Source organism: Staurois parvus, unplaced genomic scaffold (genome assembly GCF_062004578.1).
Source record: "Staurois parvus isolate SC_StPar_1 unplaced genomic scaffold, SC_StPar_1.0 ptg000234l, whole genome shotgun sequence".
Classification (NCBI taxonomy): domain Eukaryota; kingdom Metazoa; phylum Chordata; class Amphibia; order Anura; family Ranidae; genus Staurois; species Staurois parvus.
The window spans coordinates 7,284,525-7,306,868 of record NW_028318030.1 but is presented as its reverse complement, the minus strand read 5'-3'; the positions used below and the strand labels follow the sequence as shown (position 1 = coordinate 7,306,868).

At 43.1% G+C, this 22,344-nt stretch overlaps 1 protein-coding gene across 3 annotated transcripts in view; it reads right to left on the bottom strand.

Annotated features, from left to right (window-relative positions):
- Positions 1–22,344, bottom strand: part of OGDHL (oxoglutarate dehydrogenase L) — a 235,275-nt gene that overhangs the window by 124,834 nt on the left and 88,097 nt on the right. For 2 of the 3 annotated variants that reach the window (XM_089680053.1, XM_089680054.1), the window contains exon 3: positions 16,720–16,905. In XM_089680053.1, coding sequence (XP_089536179.1) covers positions 16,720–16,905 — 186 coding nt within the window. Of the gene's footprint in view, positions 1–35; positions 136–16,719; positions 16,906–22,344 lie in introns of all 3 variants that reach the window. The other variant, XM_089680055.1, reaches the window with a different exon arrangement.

The window sequence follows — 22,344 nt, the reverse complement described above, 5'->3', positions numbered from 1 at the left end:
GACAACATCATCTTTAAGGTTAAAGGAATGCTCACCAATATCTGTGTGCCCCACTGCATCTTCATCCGTGGAACCATTAAAAAAGACTTGGTTAATGCCTAATGGGTCTAAACTTGCAGCATGATGCCCTCTGATCTGCAAGCAAGGACAAAACCACTGGCTTATCATTTTTTCTAAATATATTTAAATATGTAAATATTAAGACTAAACTTGTTGAAATATCATCAGCAGTGTAACTGTAATTGCAGTATGCTCAGCATGTGAATTAAGAACTTTGAAACTCAACTGTCTCGCTTTTAGCCTGTCATGAAAGTCCTTGTTTAGGAACTTCGTGTTGTAAGATGAAAACTCTCTGTCCCTCTCCACCAATAATGCTGCTGCATTGTCACCATGTCACACATTCTTCTGTTGTTTACTACAAGTGGCAGTTTCAACACACATTACAGCGATATGGCCCACTGATATTATGATCAGGAACTCGAAAATAAAAATGTCATGCAGCTATGGCTGGAGAAGGCAAGTAGACAGAAAATGGCTGCAATGAGGATACAAGAGATTGGCGGCACCGAGATGCATAAATCAAAGAAAGCTGGTAGCTCCGTCTGTAAACAGACACGAGTGTCCTGCTTTTATGGGACTCTAAATGGGCCTAACAATGGTAGACATATATACAAATCAATAAAAGTCATATTTGTTTATTTAATTATTCAAGTATAAAAGAGAAAAACATATCTCATAAAAACACAACAGTATCCAGTTGTATCAGGATGTCAAAAACATATACAACAAGCGTAAAAGATCGATGTATTTTACTGTATTTGCTTCCTCAGGATCCACGCTTGAGAAAGATGACTACAGTAAAAGAAAACAACAAAAAAAAAAAAATACATAACATACAACATAACAAAAAATGAAATATAAAGTAACACAACTCAATTGTAATAAAATAATTTGGATAAGACGGGTGGTTGGGGGGGAAAGGAGGGGAGGGGAAAGGAGGGGAGGGGAAGGGAGAGGAGGGGAGGGGAGAGAAGAGGAGGGGAGAGAAGAGGAGGGGAGGGGAGGGGAGGGGAGAGAAGGGGAGGGGAGAGGAAAGGAGGGGAGAGGAGGGGAGGGGAGAGGAGGGGAGGGGAAAGGAGGGGAGGGGAAAGGAGGAGAGGGGAAAGGAGGGGAGGGGAAAGGAGGGGAGGGGAAAGGAGAAGAGGGGAAAGGAGGGGAGGGGAAAGGAGGGGAGGGGAAAGGAGAGGAGGGGAGGGGAGGGGAAAGGAGAGGAGGGGAGGGGAGGGGAAAGGAGGGGAGGGGAGGGGAAAGGAGAGGAGGGGAAAGGAGGGGAGGGGAAAGGAGGGGAAGGGAAAGGAGGGGAGGGGAGGGGAGGGGAAAGGAGGGGAGGGGAGGGGAAAGGAGGGGAGGGGAAAGGAGGGGAGGGGAAAAAGGGGGGAAAGCGGGAGGGCCTAAGCCCTACTTCCACCAAAAATCTGTGCTACAACAAAGGAGGCCGCCAACATGTGAGGGTCAACACATGGGGGTCAAAAAATATGGACCAAAGAGCAGACCCACCAGCAGATATCCACAACAGGGTGCCAACTTACCCAGTTTCAACAAATTGACAATGTAAAATAATTGGCTAAGGCTTGTCAATGTATACTCTTCATAGTCTCCTTCCACACAGGAGCACCACAGGCCCATATATAACAGACAATCAAGGAACAAGGAAATCAATTAAACCACCTGTCTTATCTCTGCCAAATTATTTTATTATGGTTGAGTTGAGTAAGTTTATATTTCATTTTGTTATTTTGTATGTTATATATTTTTTTTTTGCTCTTCTCTTTTATTGTAGTCATCTTAAGCGCGAGGAAACCTATACAGCAAAATGCGTCAATCCTTTACGCTTGTTGTATATGTTTTTGACATCCTGATAAATCTGGATACTGTTATGTGTTTTTATGAGATATGTTTCTCTCTTTTATACTTGGATAGTCTTAATAAAGATATATGACTTTTATTGATTTGTGTATATGACTCCCATTGTTAGGAACCTTTAGAGTCCTTTTATATAAGTGGGACACTCACATCTGTTTACAGACAAAGTTATGTTTGTTTTTTGCTTGTGTAAGTATTCAGTTACAACTTATACTGTACCTCAGGGGTCTCCAAACTTTCTAAATAAATGGCAAGTTTATTGTGCTTTAGACTTTAGGGGGGCGCACTGTGGCCTGCGGGAGTTGACTTGTACAGTTTAAATACATAAAAAACAAGTGGCCCAAAATATTTTAATTTCCCTTTAATTTCGTATATTATGTTGACACTATATAATGCTTATAGTAACCTACAATCATTACTTCTGTTTGAAGAGTTTTTGATAGGAATGACCGAGCACTTTACAACTAATGACTGCAATGGGCAAAAAAGTCTTTTTTACCATTACTGACAATTTTAACTAAAGAAAGACAATGGACAGGGTTAAGGCAGCCATCTTGTCCCACTGGGGAATAATTTAAATAGAAAAAAAAAAACAGTTAAATCAAACTAAACTGTAGCAGCTCTGCTTCGCGGATCAGTGTTGCAATGCTCACACTGACATTTATTGGCCAGTCAATAAAATGCTAATTCTGCGTAACAAAAATTCAAAGGATTAATGACACAGTACAATTAGTAAAAACATCCTTTCTGTTCTACAAGGCACAAAAGTAAATCATTCTATTAGTCACAAGGCAATGATTTATAGCTTTGTTCAGGATGATCTAGTCTTTTCAATGAAGGCCAAACACTTAACACAATACAACCATCAAATAAGTGAAATGTAATATACAATTTCTTGAATCCCCTTTACCCACAATAAACCATTGTTTTGCCTCTGAGTTACTATGGTGACTGGGAATGGGCATTTTTTACTGAAAGAAATCTACTGGTAGTTTTGTTGTGAGTAAAGCGGTTAGTCCTGAGTTTTCATAGAAGATAGTGCAAGGCTCTGGTCACATTCTGAGGTAAGTAGGCATGGATTTTATAGAGATGCCTGAGTCACAGGCTGGCAGCCTGTTGATGTGTCACCTAGGTGAGGGGGCTCCAGAATTTGTGCCTGTTATGGAGAAAACTATTTTTTTTGTTTGTAGGACAAGAGATGAGGCTCTTTACTTTAAATACCTCAGATGCAAGGTTGTTGAAGCTACTAATATGCCTGGCACTGTTGATGTGAGCATTTTTTTTCAGAGTGCCAGAATGGAAGCTCCTTACTTACGGATGATTGTAATGGAAAACCTACAGACAGGAACAATTACCTGTTGGCAGACTTACTACCAATTTTGATGACCAGTCTAAACATTGAAATAATGAGACGTCACAGGCCATACTGGCTCCAGATAACACCTAAGAAGTGTTAATAGGGCCAGAGGCAGCTAATAGGGCCAAGAAGTGAGATAGGGGGTCCCTCTTGAAATTCAAAGCCCAAAACAGTCAACAAATGTTTCAGAGGTTCTTTCATTTTCCTTTCATTAGGATGTTCAATCTTACATAAATACTGGCCAGTACTATCAAGCAATCCTCCCCTCTTCGAGGTCTTTCAGGAGCTTCCTCTCTTTAACTACAAATGATTCTGGAATCTTCAGAACAGAACTGTGCATACTAACTTTGGCCTCTCTAAACTAACTGCTAATTGGTTGTCAATGCTCAATATTGCTAAAGACTGTATCGCTGTGGTCCGTACAATTTCGTAAAGAATGACTGTTTTTGACATTCCAATACAGGTAAATGATTTCCGATTTGTGGTTCTACAACTGCAGTACCATTGATTTGATATAGCTAAATATATGTCCCTGTGGTCTTGGTTAGGTTGTCCACACCACACAGGAGGTGCATGCACACATTAGTAAAACACTGAAGCGAAATATGTACTTTAACCACATGCCCTCTAGAGAATTTACCCCTCTTCCTGACGAGGACAATTTTTGCAAGATGGTGCTGCTTTACTTTGACAACTGTGTGGCCATGCAACGCTGTACATAAATGAAATTTTTTTGTTTTGTGTGCGTTTTACTAGGGAAACATGCTTCTATGTATTTCTTTGCTGCGCAGAGACATACACAGCAGCATGTTATTGCTGGCAGGAGAGAGACCTGTGTTCCCCATTCATGTTACTCGGCAATTGCTGGGTGCCAGCAGGGAATCACCAGCTGGGGCAGTGATTGACAACTGAAGCCGCCAAAAAACATGCCTGTGTGTTTAGTGAGAACAGTGATCACTGATAAATTGCATTGCTTTGGAAAACCATGCACCTGAGGAGGTGGGTGGTAGTGATCTGCTGAAAGGGAGGGGAAGGCAGCCACAAGTAGGGGCTAATAACATCAGCTGATGAAATCCTTCCTGTGTCTTACTGTTTTTTTTGTCCTAAATCTACATACCAGCAAGTGATGAAGCTTTCAAAAAAATACAGCAAGGACCAAGGTAAGGTCTGCAACAAGGTACATTAATGATATATTGGTACACAGAGGAGCAGGAATTTAGAAAAAGTGAACTTAGCCTTTAATTTTGCATCCCCCAGTCACAAAACACAAGAAGGCAGTTATGTGAGAGTAGGACTAAAAGAACACTCAACGGCATCTTCATACTTCATTGAGAACAACAAGCAGTCAGCCGTAATGGCTGACAGTACTTGTAGGCATTCATTCACAGGAAACTGTTTTCAAATTGTGACAGCGGGTACAGGGAGAGGATCTTCCTCCTGCTATCACAGGGAGGGGGGAAAGACTGCAGATGCTGGAACATGTTCCACTCTAAAAACAGATGGAACCTGTAGCATATTCCCAAAGTGAACTTATGCTTTAAATCAGGGCTTTTTTCAGTCGGAACACGGGGGAATGCAGTTCCAGTACCACCAGTGATGAATGTATGTAATGGCAATGGGTTCTGGGGAGTGCTTGGAGGGTCTACTGATGCTGAATGCTGGGAGAAGCTATTGTTGCTGGGGGAGCATGCTTTGCTGGGGGGGTTCTACTGTTGCTGGGGACACCTATTGTTAGCCAGTGCATCAATTGTAAAACATATGTGCATACAATCTTGCACAAATAAATCAATTATTCTAATTATTCAGATGACATCCAATACGATGAAACACGTTGGGCAAGCTGGCAGTGATGACACCATTTCAGCCAGCTGAGCACAGTCGTTCTTACATGCTGTTCCCTATGTCTTTTCTTTTGTGGTGAACTTTTTATATGAAACACAGACTGGTTTTAATGGCATTACACTGTTTGGCCCTCCTTTGCTTACAGCAGTACACTACCATTTGGACTGAATTGTTTGCTTCTTGGGCCCTGGAAGTGGTGCTGGTGTAGCAAACAGAAGCTCTTGGATTCCTTATTACACAAGTGTGAATGAACTCCTTGTCAGGGAGTGAGGAGCCAGACACAGAAGGAGGTGCAATTAAAGGTAGGTTTATTGTACAAAAACAAGACAGAGTCTATGCAAGTCCAACAGCAGATGACTTGGTAGGACAGAATCCAGGAAGGATGGTCGCCAGAGCCGGGGTCAGAAGCAAGGAAGGATGATCGCCAGAGCTGGGGTCAGAAGCCAGGAAGGATGGTCGCCAGAGCCGGGATCAGAAGCCAGGAAGGATGGTCGCCAGAGCCGGGGTCAGAAGTTAGGAAGGAGTCTTGCCAAAGCCGAGTCGCTATCCAGGAGAGCAAAGAGAACTAAACAGGAGCTTGCTGCTGTGCAACAGACAGGACACGAATGCAATGGACAGCTACAAACAGCAGACTTATATGTGATAAGCCGCCACCTCTTGGGGGAGGAGCCGCAGAGGCTGAAAGCATAAAGGATCCCACAATGCTTTGCAGACACCTAAGATGGATGCCAGCACATGGAGCAGCACAAGCCCTGAGGAAAGGTAGGACCTTGACAGTACCTCCTCCTCAAGGACCCCTCCCCCTCCGCAGTTCAACATAAGGCTTCTGGGGAAAGCGGGCGTGAAAACGCACGGAGGAGGGCAGGCGCATGAACATCCGCAGAAGGAACCCAGGAACGCTCCTCGGGACCATAACCACGCCTGTGGACCAGGAACTGCACCCGACCGCGGACCAACCGAGAGTCCAGGTTACGGCTCACCTCACACTCCTCATGACCGTCAACCCGGATAGGACGAGGCCGAGGCGGAGAGGCAGTAAAGCGGTTAAAGACCAGAGGCTTCAACAGGGATACATGGAAGACATTGGATATACGCATCCCAGGAGGAAGAGCAAGGGCATAGGCAACCGGGTTCACCCTGCGGAGGATGCGGAAAGGACCAACAAAACGGGGAGCCAATTTCGGTGCGGGCACTCGAAGATTGAGGTTATGAGTGGACAACCACACCCGATCTCCGACCTGGTATGAAGGAGTGGGCAACCGTCTACGATCAGCCTGGAGCTTCTGGCGCTTTACTGAGTCCTTCAAGGACCTCTGGATCTGCCCCCACGAGGAACGCAGGGCAGCAAGATGGTTATCCACAGCCTGAATGTCCTGTGGCGAGAACAACTCAGGCAATACAGCGGGTTGGAACCCATAGTTGGCCATAAAGGGAGACATCCCGGAGGAGGAGTTGACAGCCGAGTTCCTCCCAAACTCTCCCCATGGCAGGAGATCGACCCAATTGTCTTGATGGTCTGAGATATAGCAGCGAAGGAATAGTTCCAGGGCCTGGTTGGAACGCTCCGCAGCCCCATTGGACTGCGGGTGGTAAGCCAAAGAGAAGGAGAGCTTGATACCCAACTGGGAGCAGAAGGCGCGCCAGAACCTGGACACAAACTGGCTCCCACGGTCCGAGACAATCACCTTAGGTAACCCATGCAAGCGAAAGATCTCCCTGGCGAAAACCGTAGCCAGTTCTTACACAGTCGGCATTTTCTTGAACGGAACACAATGGCACATCTTGGAGAAATGATCACTGACCATAAGAATGACCGTATGGCCTCAAGACGCAGGAAGGTCTACAATAAAATCCATGCCCAGGTGTGACCAGGGACGCTCCCCATTGGGAATGGGTTGCAGAAGGCCCAATGGAAGATGCCGAGGAGATTTATTCTGGGCACAGACAGAACATGCCGCTACATATGAGGCAATGTCGGAACGGAGAGACGGCCACCAGAATAAACGAGAAATGACCCAGGACAACTGGTTCCTCCCTGGATGACCGTCAGTCTTGGAGTTATGGTAGGTACGCAGCAAGCGGGTGCGCAATCCCTCAGGTACGAAACATCTACCATCCGGTCTCTCAGAGGGAGCATCAGTTTGAGCCGCCAAAATCTGCTCCCCACGGAGAGAAGTCAGGCTGGTACGAATGGCAGCCAGGATCTGATCCGGAGGTATGACCGAGGTCAGCTCAGAGTCCTCCATGGACAGCTCAGAGTATTGCCGCGACAAGGCATCAGCCCTGACATTCTTGGAGCCAGGCAAATAGGAGATCACATAGTTAAAACACAACAAGAACAGAGCCCATCTGGCCTGACGGGGGGCGTCAACCTCTTAGCTTCCGAGAGATACGTCAGGTTCTTGTGGTCAGTGAGAATGAGAACCGGAACCGCAGAACCCTCCAGCAGGTGCATCCATTCCTAGAGAGCCTGAATAATGGCCAACAACTCCCTGTCTCCATTCTGGTAGTTGCATTCTGCGGAGGAAAGCTTCCTGGAGTAGAACCCACAGGGAAGTAGGGGTCCATCGGGTGACCGAAGCTGAGACAGGAGGGCGCCTACTCCCGTCTCAGATGCATCAACCTCGAGGACAAACGGCAACCCAGGATTGGGATGAGACAGTATCGGAGCCGAAGCGAAGGCGGATTTCAGAGCTTCGAAAGCAAAGATGGCCTCGGATGACCACTCGTGGGGATTACTGCCCTTCTTGGTCAGATCTGAGAGAGGCTTGGCCAGCGTGGAGAAGTTCCTGATAAACTTCCGATAATAGTTGGCGAAACCCAAAAAGCGCTGAATGGACCGAAGACCACTGGGACTAAGCCACTGCAGAACCGCCGAAACCTTCTGAGGGTCCATGGAAAATCCCACAGCGGAAATGATGTAGCCCAAAAAGGCAACCTGGGATCGGTGAAATTCACACTTCTCGAGCTTACAGAAAAGCTTGTTCTCACGTAACCGTTGCAGCACCCGCTTAACATCCTGGATATGAGACTCCATAAACGCAGAGTAAACCAGGATGTCGTCCAAGTAAACCACCACGCACTGCTGCAACAAGTCACGAAAGACATCATTAATGAACTCCTGAAAGACCGTGGGCGCGTTACACAACCTGAAGGTCATAACCAGGGATTCATAGTGGCCGGTTCTGGTGTTGAACGCGGTCTTCCACTCGTCGCCCTCCTTGATCCGTATGAGGTTGTACGCAGCCCTAAGGTCGAGTTTAGTAAAGACCGTTGGTCCCTTGAGGCGGTCGAACTCCTCGGTAATCAATGGAATTGGGTAAGCATTCTTAATCGTGATTCGATTGAGACCCCTAAAATCAATGCAAGGCCTCAATTCACCGCCCTTCTTTTTCACGAAGAAAAAGCCAGCTCCTGCTGGAGAAGTAGACTTGCGAATGTGCCCCCAGGAAAGTGCACACGCGGAGGAGTGGCACCGGGTTGTAAGGTTATGGCACAATCGTATGGACGATGAGGAGGCAGAGCACTGGCGCGCAGCTTGTCAAACACGTCCAGGTACTCCCCATAGTCAGTGGGCAACACAGAGTCCGAGGAGGCACACAACACCTTAACAGGTCCACGGATGCAACCGGCCCCACACTGTGGAGACCACGAGAGAATCTCGGCCGACCGCCAATCAAAGGTCGGATTGTGCTTCTGAAGCCAGGGATATTCCAAAACCACAGAGTAGTGCGGGGAAGAAATTACCTGGAAACAGGCCAACTCCCTGTGAACAGCCCCAATAGCTACTTCAACCGGCAGGGTCTCGTGGGTAACCTGCGGCGGTTGCAGGGGCCTGCCATCTATCGCCTCGAGGACCAATGAAGTAACTCGAGCCTGCAGAGGAATGGAGTACTGGGCAGCAAACGAACTGTCCATAAACAACCCACCAGCACCAGAGTCTACCAATCCCTGGGCCGTCACCGAGCCTTCCGCCCAAGAGAGGACAACGGTGATTAGCGGTTTATCTTTGCGGGAAACCGGGGATGAGGAAACTCCACCCAAGATCTACCCGACAGGATCTCAGGTGCGAGCGTTTCCCAGACAGACCGGACAGGACTGCCAAAAATGCCCACCGAGACCACAGTACAGGCAGCGACCCTCCTGACGCTCGCTCCCCCTTGGAAAGGCGAGCAAACCCCAGCTGCATGGGCTCACCGCCAGACAAACCATCCCCAGGAGGCATGGGAGGAGAGGGAGGAACGGGTGGGACAGAAAACGTAGGTGCCAATCGGTTAGGAGGCCTCCGCAGACGCTCCTTAAGTGAAGGCCTCTCCCTGAGCCTGGTATCAATCAGGATTAGGAAGGAAATGAGTGCTTCGAGCTCCACAGGCAGTTCTTTGGCTGCAATCTCGTCCTTCAACGCATCTGAGAGACCATGAGAGAAAGCAGCCACCAGAGCCTCATTGTTTCAACCCACCTCTGCCGCCAGGGTACGAAATTCTATGGCGTACTCGGCAACGGTTCGTGAATCCTGATGCATGGACATGAGCAGCTTAGCAGCAGAGGCAGAGCGAGCAGGCACATCAAATACCGTACGGAAGGAGGCAACAAAACCGACAAACTCGTGAATCACAGGGTTATTGTTCTCCCATAAGGGATTTGCCCAGGCCAAGGCCTTGTCCGAGAGCAGCGAGATTAGGAAGCCCACCTTTGACCTCTCAGTAGGAAAAGCGTGGGGTATCAATTCAAAATATATGCCCACTTGGTTAAGGAAACCCCGACACTGACTCAGCTCATCCCCAAAGAGCTGTGGAAGGGGGGCTGAACCAGTCATACCTCTAGGCACCACAGGTGCGGCAGCAGATGCGGAGGTAGGCGCAACAACTGGAGCAACAGCGGGAGCGACCACAGGAGTGACAACCAGCCTAATAGCACCAGGACGAAGGTGCGCTGTGCGTGCAAGCAGCGTCTGCAACGCCTGAGCGAACTGACCCAACAAGAGATCCTACTGATCAAGTCTGGCAACCAACATAGGGAGCGAGGGAGTACCTGCACCGTCAGGATTCATGGTATTCGTGTAGTGTCAGGGAGCGAGGAGCCAGACACACAAGGAGGTGCAATTAAAGGTAGGTTTATTGTACAAAAACAAGACAGTCTATGCAAGTCCAACAGCAACAGAGGATGACTTGGTAGGACAGAATCCAGGAAGGATGGTCACCAGAGCCGGGGTCAGAAGCCAGGAAGGAGTCTTGCCAAAGTCGAGTCGGTATCCAGGAGAGCAAAGAGAACTAAACAGGAGCTTGCTGCTGTGCAACAGGCAGGACGCGAATGCAATGGACAGCTACAAACAGCAGACTTATATGTGATAAGCCGCCACCTCCTGGGGGAGGGCCGCAGAGACTGAAAGCATAAAGGATCCCACAATGCTTTGCAGACACCTAAGATGGATGCCAGCACATGGACCAGCACAAGCCCTGAGGAAAGGTAGGACCTTGACACTCCTATAGCTTACCAGTAAGTTCAGTTTTTTAAGGTAATGCACTAGGCCCGTGCACCCTCTTTTTGTCTTTTCATATAAGGACTGTGTGTACCTGGTGATGTCAGATGTGAGTTGAACACTTTGACACTGAAGTGGAATTTTTTAAAGCACAGCACGTTTATGGCCATTTTTTTTGCACCTAATATTTGTGAGCGTTCTTTAACAGAATAATTTGCACTTTATTTGTACATCATTTATAAGAATGTGATACACATGTTTTATGATTGATTGCATGAACTATATCCAGTTCAGCTCTTTGGATGTACTACATACATCCAAAGAGTGAATCTTTAATGTTGCAGCTATCAGCTTGTGTGTTTTTTGTTCAGCCGGCTGCCAACTTAAAAGTAAAAGTGATGCAGCAGCTCCATAGCTGCCAATCACTTTCAAGGGGCCAGCAACGTGGTGACACCCGCCCCTCCACTGGTGCCCCCCCTCCTTCTGTGGTTCCTGGGATCTCACGCTCTTACTGGAGCCCAGGAACACATCTGCCAGCTAGGGGAGGGAGAGCACCGTGAAACCTAGGCAAATCCATGCCTGAATCACACATGCAAACAGCAAAAACAGAAGTGATGTCACTTCTGGTTTCAGATGCACCCTTTCCTGGCCAGTACAACCAGAAGACACATCTAACCAAGCTAATCTGTGCTTGGTTAGATGGTGTGAAGGACAGGGGAGACAGGGGTCTGTTAGACTCCTAATGTCTCCATAAAGAGTACCTGTCACCTGCCCATGCTAACACATAGGGGTTATAAACCCCTTGTGATAGCAATCAAGTAATCAAGTAAAAATTTAAAAAAAAAGAAAAAAGTTTGAAAAATAAAAATGCTAATAAAATATATTAAAATTAGTTTAAGCACTTGCCCTCCAGAAGATTTATCCCCCTTTCTGACCAGGCCATTTTTTGCGTTATGGCGCTGCGTTACTTTGACAATTGCTTGGTCATGCAACGCTGCACCCAAATGCATTTACGTCCTTTTTTTTTTCCACGAATTGTGCTTTCTTCCGGTGGTATTTAATCACCTGTGCGTTTTTTATTTTTGTGCTATACAAAAAAAACACAATATTTTTGACTTTTTGCTATTAAACATGTCCAATAAAAAAAAACAATGTAAAAAAATTTCATCATAAATTTATGCCAAAATGTATTCCGCTACAGTTCTTAGCTTAAAAAAACCTCCCAATACGTGAAAATTAATCGTATTGCGTGAAAGTTATAGCATTTACAAATGGCGGTATATATACTGGGTTTTTGTTTCTCCATTTTTACTATTAATGGCAGCAATAAGCGACTTATAGCTTATAGCGGGACTGCAGCGGACATTCTGACACTGGGGGGGAGAGACTTGGTGTCACTGACATTCCAAAGCACTGACACTGTACTAATGGCACTGGGCAGGAAGGCGTTAACATGAGGGGCAATCAAAGGGTTAACTATCTGCTGGGAGTGTTTTACCAGGGGGCAGGATGTGTGTGATTAACTGTAATCACACTGCTGTGGATGGCTGTGCTATGCACAGCCATCCACAGCAGTGTGCCCGCGCTGCAACGGATGCAAAATTGAAAACAAACGACAAATTGCAAAAAATAGCAGGACAAAATTCTTCAAATATATTAATAGTAAAAAAGGTCCAGTCCGAGCATGTAGGCCCTTTACAAAATAATCTAGAGTGGGTGACTGGGGACAAAGAGAAGGCACATTTGTTAAATACCTTCTTCAGCTCTGTGCACACAAAGGGGCATGGGGGAGCTCTTATCCATAATGGGCATGGTATGGACACAGCTCCAGATGATCCACTTTGGTTCACAATTGATATGATCCAAAAATATTTAGACAGTATAAAGGGGAATAAAGCACCTGGACCGGATGGCATACACCAACGGGTCCTTAAAGACCCTCTGTCATTTCAAAGCCATTGTTTCTAATTTTTAAGGACTCTTTAATGACTGGCATAGTACCATTGGATTGGCATAAGGCCAATGTGGTGCCAATATTTAAAAAGGGTCAAAATCTTTACCAAGTAATCACAGACCTGTTAGTTTAACGTCAATAGTTGGGAAGATACTGGAGAGTTTAATAAAAGATCACATAGATGAGTTCTTGCTGGGAAAAAAAATATTTTAAGCAACAGACAGCATGGATTCATGAAAGACAGAAGTTGCCAAACAAATCTGAATTCTTTTTATGAGGAGGTGAGCAAAACTGTGGACAGAGGGGTGGCGGTAGACGTAGTATACTTGGATTTTGCAAAAGTGTTTGGTAATTTGCTAATGTGTAAGGTAAAGTCTACAGGCTTGGAACAATCTGTATGTAAATGTATAGAAAACTGGCTAAAAGATCATATTCAGAGAGTAGTGGTTAATAATTCATACTCTGAATGGTCTAGGGTTGTCAGTGGTGTACCCCAAGGTTCAGTGTTGGGACCCTTACTTTTTAATATATTCATAAACCATATAGGGTCTGGGATTAAAAATACCATTTCAGTCTTTGCAGATGACACCAAGCTGTGCAGTGGAATAATGTCCTTACAGGATGTCTCCAACTTACAAGACAACCTCAATGCACTGTTTAATTGGGCAACTATGTGGCAAATGGTTTAATGTTGATAAATGTAAGGTTCTGCACTTGAGGGATAAGAATATGTATGCATCATACATACTAGGGGGAGTACAACTGGGGGAATCAATGGTGGAGAAGGATCTGGGAATTCTGGTAGATCACAAGCTTAATAATGGCATGCAATGCCAAGCTGCGGTTTCTAAAGTGAGCAAAATCCTCTCTTGTATTAAAAGAGGTATAGACTCCAGAGAGAGAGATATCATTTTGCCCCTGTACAAATCATTAGTAAAACCTCATCTGGAATATGCAGTTCAGTTTTGGGCACCAATTCACAAAAAGAACATTGGGGAACTGGAGAAAGTACAGAGAAGGGCAACCAAACTGATACGAGGCATGGAGGAGCTCAGCTATGAGGGAAGATTAGAGGAACTGAATGTATTCTCTCTTGAGAAGAGGAGATTAAGGGGGATATGATCAACATGTATAAATACATCAGTGGTTCATATAGTGAACTCGATGTAGAGCTATTGACCATGATGTCATCATAGAGGACAAGGGGGCACTCTTTACGTCTGGAAGAAAAGAAATTTAATCTCCAAACACGGAAAGGTTTTGTCACAATAAGAGCTGTGAAAATGTGGAATAGACTCCCTCAAGAGTTGGTTCTGGCCAGCTCAGTGGATTGCTTTAACCCCTTTCCGACCGCAGATAGCTGAATGACGGCTTCACTGCGGCCGGCCAGATCTGGGAGGGCGTCATTAGACATAGTGCCATCCATCAGTGCTGCCCAGCAGTGCCATCCATCAGTGCTGCCCAGCAGTGCCACCTATCATTGCCTAGCAGTCTCACCATTCAGTGCCACCAGTCAGATTCCAGCAGTGCCGCCAGTCAGTGCCCATCATCAGTGCTAGCTCATCAGTGCTGCCTATCAGTGCCCATCAGTGCTGCCTATCAGTGCAGCCTCATCAATGCACATCAGTGAAGGAGAAAAATTATCTGTTTGCAAAATTTTATAATAGAAATAAAAAAAAAATTGTTTTAATTTTTTGCTCTTTTTTTGTTTATAGCGCAAAAAATAAAACACCCAGCGGCAAGTAAATACCACCAAAAGAAAGCTCTATTAGTGTGAAAAATAATAAAAATATTTCATATGGGTACAGTGTTGTATGACCACGCAAATGTCATTCAAAACGCGACCGCGCTGAAAGCTGAAAATTGGCCTGGGCAGGAAGGGGGTATAAGTGCTTGGTAGGCAAGTGGTTAAAAAGGCCTGGATTCTTTCTTAGATACACAGAATATAACTGGATACGAACACTTGATAAGTTGATCCAGGGAATATCCGATTGCCTCTCGGAGGATCAGGAAGGAATATTAAGTGAATCATGCTTTGCTAGGTTTTTTTTTGCCTTCCTCTGGATCAACTGTGGGTGTAGGATTATAATTTTTTTTTTTATTAATGGTTGAACTGGATGGACTTTTGTCTTTTTTCAGCCAGACTAACTATGTAACTATATGAAAGTACATTCACATCCTTCAAGAAGGCATTGTAAAGGGGAGCGTGTCCAAACTAAAGTCCTGCCCCACTGCTCACCTTGCCACATCCCTCCCCATCATACACATCAGTTCCTGGAGCTGTTAACCCTTTTGTAATTGAAGCATTGTGTGTTTCCAGTGAAGAGGTTAAGGAAACACTGCTCTGCTCCCAAACAGCCTCCTCCTGCTGTACAACTTTCCCTATACAGTAAATCCAGTAGCTAATTTAGCATACCCCAGGTCACAACAGCTAGAAATATAGCTGGGAAACTGTTGCACATCCCTATAAAACACACCTAAGCATTCTAGTGACAGAGCGACTCAGAGCTTGACAGGTGAAAGTCTCAGCAGAAATGGGGAAGATCTACTGCAAGAGAGCGTGGGGTTCAAATCCTAACATGATGTATGCAATAGGTCACAGTAATTAGCATCAGAATGGCGTGTACTACAGGTTGTTAATTGTGTGTGTGACTCATCTAAACCTAAGCTGCAGTGGGTTGTGGTGGTGGTGTTGTGGTAGCGGGGAATGACTAACACAAATTCTGCACACTAAAGCTGACCATACGACTGACTTTTGTCAAAAGGAGCCTGCTGGGAAATTTTTGGCTGAACAGCAGCTGCATCCAATCAGATGAAACCGCAGGTCAGGTATGCTGACAGCCAGCAAGGATGGATGTCACAATATAAGTGCCACAGCGGGAGAGTCGTCCATCAGAACATGACCAGCTTTAAGAGCTCCCAAGTGACACAAACAACAGAATCAATACATGTTTATTTCACTATTAGACTCCATGCACACTAGCATTTTTTAAGCTCCTAGAAGCTGTTATCAGCATTTTTATCTGCTCCTAGAAGCTAAATAGTGTTATCCTATGTGTCTATGCACATTATTTTAGGCTTGTAGCACGTTTCAAGCTTCAGCGTTTAGGAGCATAAAAAAATGTTTTTGGAGCATTTTTCTTGCTTTTTTTCCCCCTACACGTACTGTTAAAACACTAATAAAACACCAATGCTCCTAAAATGGTACTACAACGCTACTAAAACACTACTGAAAACTGCTATTGCCAGTGTTTTTTGAGCTTAACAAAAACAAGTTATTATTACAACAAGAAGGGAGGGTTAATCTTCCAAATAGGAGAATTGTTCTAGTAATGACAGGCTAATAGGGGAATTTCCCTTATGCAAGCCATAGATGGGTCAAAAATTGGCTGGTTTTTCAGCCGAAAAAAATACAAAACAAAAAAAAAATGGCCAATTTTTGCACCGTTAATGGGTTAATTGGTCGGCCGGTTTTCTGGGTTTTGGCACATTTTTTTTTTTATCGGTGAAGTTGGGAAAATCGTCCAATCGGCAAAATCAGACGATTTTTTTCCAACAATGATGGCCAAATCGGACGATCTTTTTACCGATAAAAAATCTGCGCATGAGCCGTGGCCTGCAAGAAGCAGAAAAAGATGAAAAAGAAGAAGAATTCCAGTCCACTATTATATTTGACATGAAAAAGTATTGCGGTTGCAACAATGTATCCATTTGTATCCGAATAAAAACATCTGTATCTGAAATGGATACAAAATGGATACATTGTTGCAACCGCAATACTTTTTCATGTCAAATATAATTAAATGCCGGCCGTAGATGGGAAGAAAATCGGCCGATTTTTTTTACCGTTGGTGGTAACGTTGGCCTATTGAACAACCGATTTTTTGTTTTTTTTTAAAAATGTCCGGTTTTCGACCGGTCTATGGCCTGCATAAGTTTGAAGAGATTTCCTTTCACTTTATGCTACATCACCAAAACAGGGAGTGAAGGGAAATCACACTAAGAAGTCACACAGAAAAATTACATACTCTTCCATATACTATTGAAAAAAAAATAAAAAAATTTGACTATACATACTATATGCTTTTATTATTATTTCTAGAATTATACACACATTGCCCTTTTATTTAATTTTCCATATATCTTAGTAAAGAGTTTTCATACCTGGTAGGCTCTAATCAAGGACTGCACTGCCAAATGGTCCTCCACTAGCTTCTCGGCTTTGGCTGGTGCCATAGTAAGGCCTTGACTGCGAATAAGTGAAGCTTTAGTCTGTAAATCTGCTTTTTGCATATGATTGGCTTCACCAGTAGCTCCAGGATCTGCTTTGCGGAAAAAAGCATCCCAAGACTACACAATAAGAAGCAAAACAACAATTGTTAGTTTATCAGGTAACTTGTCACGTAACTTGTCAATGTTTACTTATTCAATTCAAACAATTTGAAATCTTATGCCATATTGCACCTTATTAAGAATGAAAAAATGCAAAGTTATTTTAGCAGTTCATTAAGAATATTAGAGAAAGATGTATGATGGAAACAGTGTTAAGTTTTTGCCTGTGTTCAACAAAGTATTTCAATAAAATTACTACGGCTTGTAAATGTTAAAGAGCTACTAAAATGTGTATTAATGATGCTTTTTCTCAGGAAGCTATAACTTCTGTCATAAAGCTGTCCATTCTGAAAATTATACAAGAGCAAAATTCAAAAGCATTATTGGCAAAAAGTAAAATCTTTGACTGAGTGTGACTTCAATGTAATGTGTATCCACATCTGCAATGCATTACGATTATTAAAACAGTAATTTACATCTACAACATATTTACAATTCAAAAGCAAAAAATAGACACCTTTTATTCTTTGTAACCCGGACACTGACAACATTTGGATATCTAAGGCCAGAGACAAAATCAACTAGACAAAATTATTTTATGCAGAATGCATATCTAAACCGAAGAACAAAAATGAAATATATTGCAGCTTACCTAGTCCTTCGATATGCTGGAAGTATTAGTTTATTTTTTCATGCTTTTTATTTTTTTCCGGCTAATTTTGCCAGCATAACAATTCCTGCACAGAGTGACAACATTGGCCTACTGCGCTGTATTTATGAAGGAGCAGCATTGTTGCTTTAGAATAGGAAGTTTGGTAGGACTACAGAAAACCTCCACCACTCTCCATAACAGTAGGAAATGTTCTGTAGTCCAGAAAGAGCGTGAAACAACGTCAAATGATAACAGTCAGTAGGGGGAGAGAGAATAGTAAGCTTACTAGATTTCTGGTAGGATCAATAGTTATTTTTTGTATATATAACAACCCTTTTACTGGTTTATTTAACAGACCATAAAGAAATCAAGTACGAGAAGTTAATTGTTGGGAATACATACACTTTAACCAGGCACTGCAGTTTGGCAACGTACATAAACAAAGGAAAATATAAAAATATGCTTTTTATGCTAGCAGCTAGTGTGTTTTATTATATATTATATAGTTCTTAATATTTTTTATTAGTTTACTCTCATCCTCTCATTCATTTATTCATTGGTGTGTATCATTTTCTGTACCCAGCCCTTGATTTCATATATCCTATATTCCAGAAATATTCCAAAGAACTTTTTTTTGAGTTCCAGAACAACCTGTAGTAAACCCTGGTTCACACTGATGCCAATTGTCATGCAATTTGACCATTCAAATCGCATCCAATGAAAGGCAATGGAATCGTTCTACCCGGTGTGACTCTGACTTTGTGTTGGAGTGTTTAAAGTCACTGTCGTGCTGAAAAGTCCAAGAGTGTCCCATGTACAGATCTTGTGCAGAAGAATGCAAATTGTCTGCCAGTATTTCCTGATAACATGATGCATTCATCTTGCCATCAATTTTCACCCAGTGCCTTTAGAGCTTAACACCCCCCAAAAAAAGTATCATTATATTGTACTCCTTGAAACATCCACACTGTCTTTTTCCAGAGCAACCTGTATTTCTCCTTAGGATACCTGTGGGTTTTTCTTTGTAATCTGACCAATTCTTCTGGCAGTTGTGGCTGCAATCCTTCTTGGTCTACCTGACCTTGGTGTGATATCAAGAGATCCCCAAACTTGCCATTTCTTAATAAGTGATTGAACAGTACTGACTGGTATATTCAAGGCTTTGCATATCTTTTTATATCTCTTTCCATCCTTATAAAGTTCTGTTAACCTTGTTATGCAGGTCTTTTGACAGTTCTTTTCTGCTCCCCATGGTTCAGTACCTAGCCTGCTTATCCATGTGAGAGCTAACAAACTCATCGACTATTTATACGCAGACACCAATTGCAATTTAAAAACAGATGTGGGAAATTAACCTTTAATTGTCATTTTAACCTGTGAGTGTCACCATGGTACCAAGGCCAGACATTCCAAGGTATGTAAACTTTTAATGAGGGCCATTTGGGTGATTTCTGTTATTATGATTTGATAAAGAGCCAAACTACTATGTGATAATAAATGGCTTCATGTGATCACTATCCTTAAAGTGTTACTAAACCCACAACAGTAAAATCAGTCTGTATATGCAGTATGTTATACTCACTGTGGAATTGAAGGGATTAATCCTCTGCATTGTGTAAAAATCATGGTTTGATCCGGACTTCTCTGAACCTTCCCTTCTTCCAGTGCTCCCCTCTTATCTCCTGATAAGACATTGTGTGGAGTCACTCTGCACATGCTCAGTTTGGTATGTATTGCTGGAGAGGTTTTTTTTTTCTTGGGAGAGTGCATGTGATCAGCACAGGGTCAATTAGCACTGTCCAGACAGAGGTCAGGGGTTCTACATCCTCCTAGAGCAAAATGAAAACTCCTCCTACAAGCTTTAACCAGTGCTCTGCTGGATACTGATAGAAGACTGCTCTAACTGCTGATGAGAAAAGGTATTTAGCATTTTATATCTACAAAAATAATTGCATTTCCATGTTGTGTGTACTGTGGGAGACCAGATATAGTGAATGCAGTGTCCTGGGTTTAGTAACACTTTAAATAAAAGACAGACAGTTTTTTGACATGATCACTCATATTGTTAATATCAATGCCAAAATTTCACGATTTCTGCAGCAGAACTGTACATCCCATAGATTTTTCCTAGTTGGCAAAAAATCCTACAATTCACGAATCATGACTGTCTGATTTCCTGAATTGTTTGATTCATCCTGCAGGTACTCAGAATTTAGAAAAAAAACTTCTAATTAGCAATTCTCACAAGCCAGTACTTTCCACTTAGTATGTGTAATATGACAATTGCATAAAATATTTGTTACCAGCAATACCTTTATTTACGAATTGTATTATCAAGTAAGCATGCAACCATAAATACCACAAATACAACACCAGTATTGTCCAAGGTTTCAGGTAATTACCCACTGCAAAATTATCATGTAAACATATTTAAAATTGTTAATATTCAGTTATTCAGATTTTCAGAGGTAGACAAACACTTGTCTCCTAGTAATATTGTTAGAAAAACATTAAAAAAAAAAAAAATTCTACAAGATTATTCAAATCAAACATTACAGGTGTCACTTTTAAGATGAAGTAGAAAAATTATACTACAAGCCTATCCTGACAGTTTTCCCAACTAGAAATTCCATTACAAGTTTGGTCCTCATCAACTCATGATGAGGCCTGTCATGGTAGGGGAACATCACTGAGTAATACTGCTGCGAGTATTGATTATTTGGAAAGACTGGAATTCTCTTTGTGAAAATAGCAGATATTTTTCAGTTACATAAAACAAATGTAGAGATAGCGGAGAAAAAAAAAAACATTTACCAACCCCTCCCCCTATCTAGGGCAAACATTAATAAAATTTTTATTGCATGGGCATAATTAGGTAAGTGTGCAGTACGTTTAGCACTTTCATTGACTTTCATTGCATTTTAAGACCTCCCTAATTATTTTCTAAACATACGCAAGCCATTTTGTCCAATGTGAAAGCTATCTCAGGGCTCTGTGCTGATATATTCAAACCTTCTTACTCTTTTCCTTAGAGCCCACATGAACATTCAGTTTAAATGAGCTAAATACATTCCAGGTGCATTAAAAACAAAACCCAAAGGGTGCATATCTTACCCTTTGCTTGCCTTAGAGTTGCAACCTGAGACAAAAAAGGCTGCCCCCTGCACACACGATGCAGAGAAGGATTCTTGCAGTAGTCTCTCTGCAGAGGTCCCACATTGCCCCAGCTGAGTCAGAGCAAAATCTCTGCATTTAAAATGATACTAAACCCACAACAGTAAAATCAGACTGTATATGCAGTAAAGCATGCTTGTTATACTCACTGTGGAACCAAAGGGGTTAAGCCTCCACATTATATTAAAAGGCTGATCCTGTCTTCCCTGATCCTCCTCTTTTCTCTGATTCTCCCCTTCTTCCACAGTCCCCAATACATCTGCTGATAGTACAGAGTGTGACGATCTCGGCGTCAGACTCCAGCCCTTCTCACCAAACTTGTGACCGAAGGACTAGCCAATCTAAAACCACGCTGTCACGTGCGTAACAATGCCACGCCCAGCTGCTCTCTGCACAAAGATTTTTCAGCTAATGGGCCACAATCTGTGTATCTGCAGCCTGAGAGCGATTGTTACTGGGTCAGGTTAATTACACAATTAACCCTTCACACTGCCACCACCTCTTTTTTGTACAGAGAAAGAGGAAACTCGGCAATATCAGCAATAACACTATGATGTTTGCATAAACGTTGGTATACCACTGTCACTGCAGGCAGAGATATACCGAAGTTCAAAACACACACACAGTAGCGCTGTTCAGGAGGCAGGGGTTCTTAGTTTGCATTAAAGAGCTTTAGAAACAGTTCAACACTTTCAGAAAGTAAGATTTATTATGAAAAGGTCAAAAAGGTGCAATAAAAATATTTACAGAAAAAGATGTAGCCAATATATATATATATATATATATATATATATAAATATATATGTATATATATATATATATAATTATACAGAGAACAATAACATAGCAAAGAGATAACAGAAGGAAATTTTAGAGGGATAAAGTACTTGCCGTCAGCCTTGGTTTAAGCAGCTTTCAATTGTTAGATCAAAAGGGTGCTTTTATCTCCCAAAGTTGGTTTCGATGTTACAAGGGAGAATCTTCAACTTAGCTCAACTCAGCTTAGCTTAGCTTTTTCTAGGAACTCAGCAGGGTGTCTCCTTAAAGCAGAGAACCAATCGCCTCATTTGGGGAGGGGTGTTGAGGCGGAGACCCTAGCTAGAACCAAAAACCCTCCCAGTTGATGTCATGGTTCATAACTTATTCTCGGTGCATTTAGCAGCCTTGCCACTAGTCAATTAATACGCAGAACACCCTGCTGAACGTCTAGGTATGAAATATGACATACCTGCGGGGATGGTTAAGGAGATATAATTTTCTGCTCTCCTGTTGATGCCAGCTAGGGGATGTAATATATCAGACGACTTGTATTAACAAGATCAATCTGAATACATACCCGTCTTTATGTACGTCTTTCATAGTCCAAGATATGTAATCATAGGGGAAAAAAGGGATGTTTAAATGTGAGTCCGTTTTCCTTCTCCAAGCAGAGTCTCACAGACATCTGGGCGCCAGGCTAACTGGGGTTTATAAACATGAGCTCTCCCACTGGCCTTGATGCCTTTGATCTCTGCATCAAACAGACCACATGTCACTCCTCAGAAAGGGAGGGGGGATATCGGAGGAATCTGATTTGGGAGTAAAAAATAATACAAGATGGAGGCTCGCATCCATCTCTGTGTGCACGATTG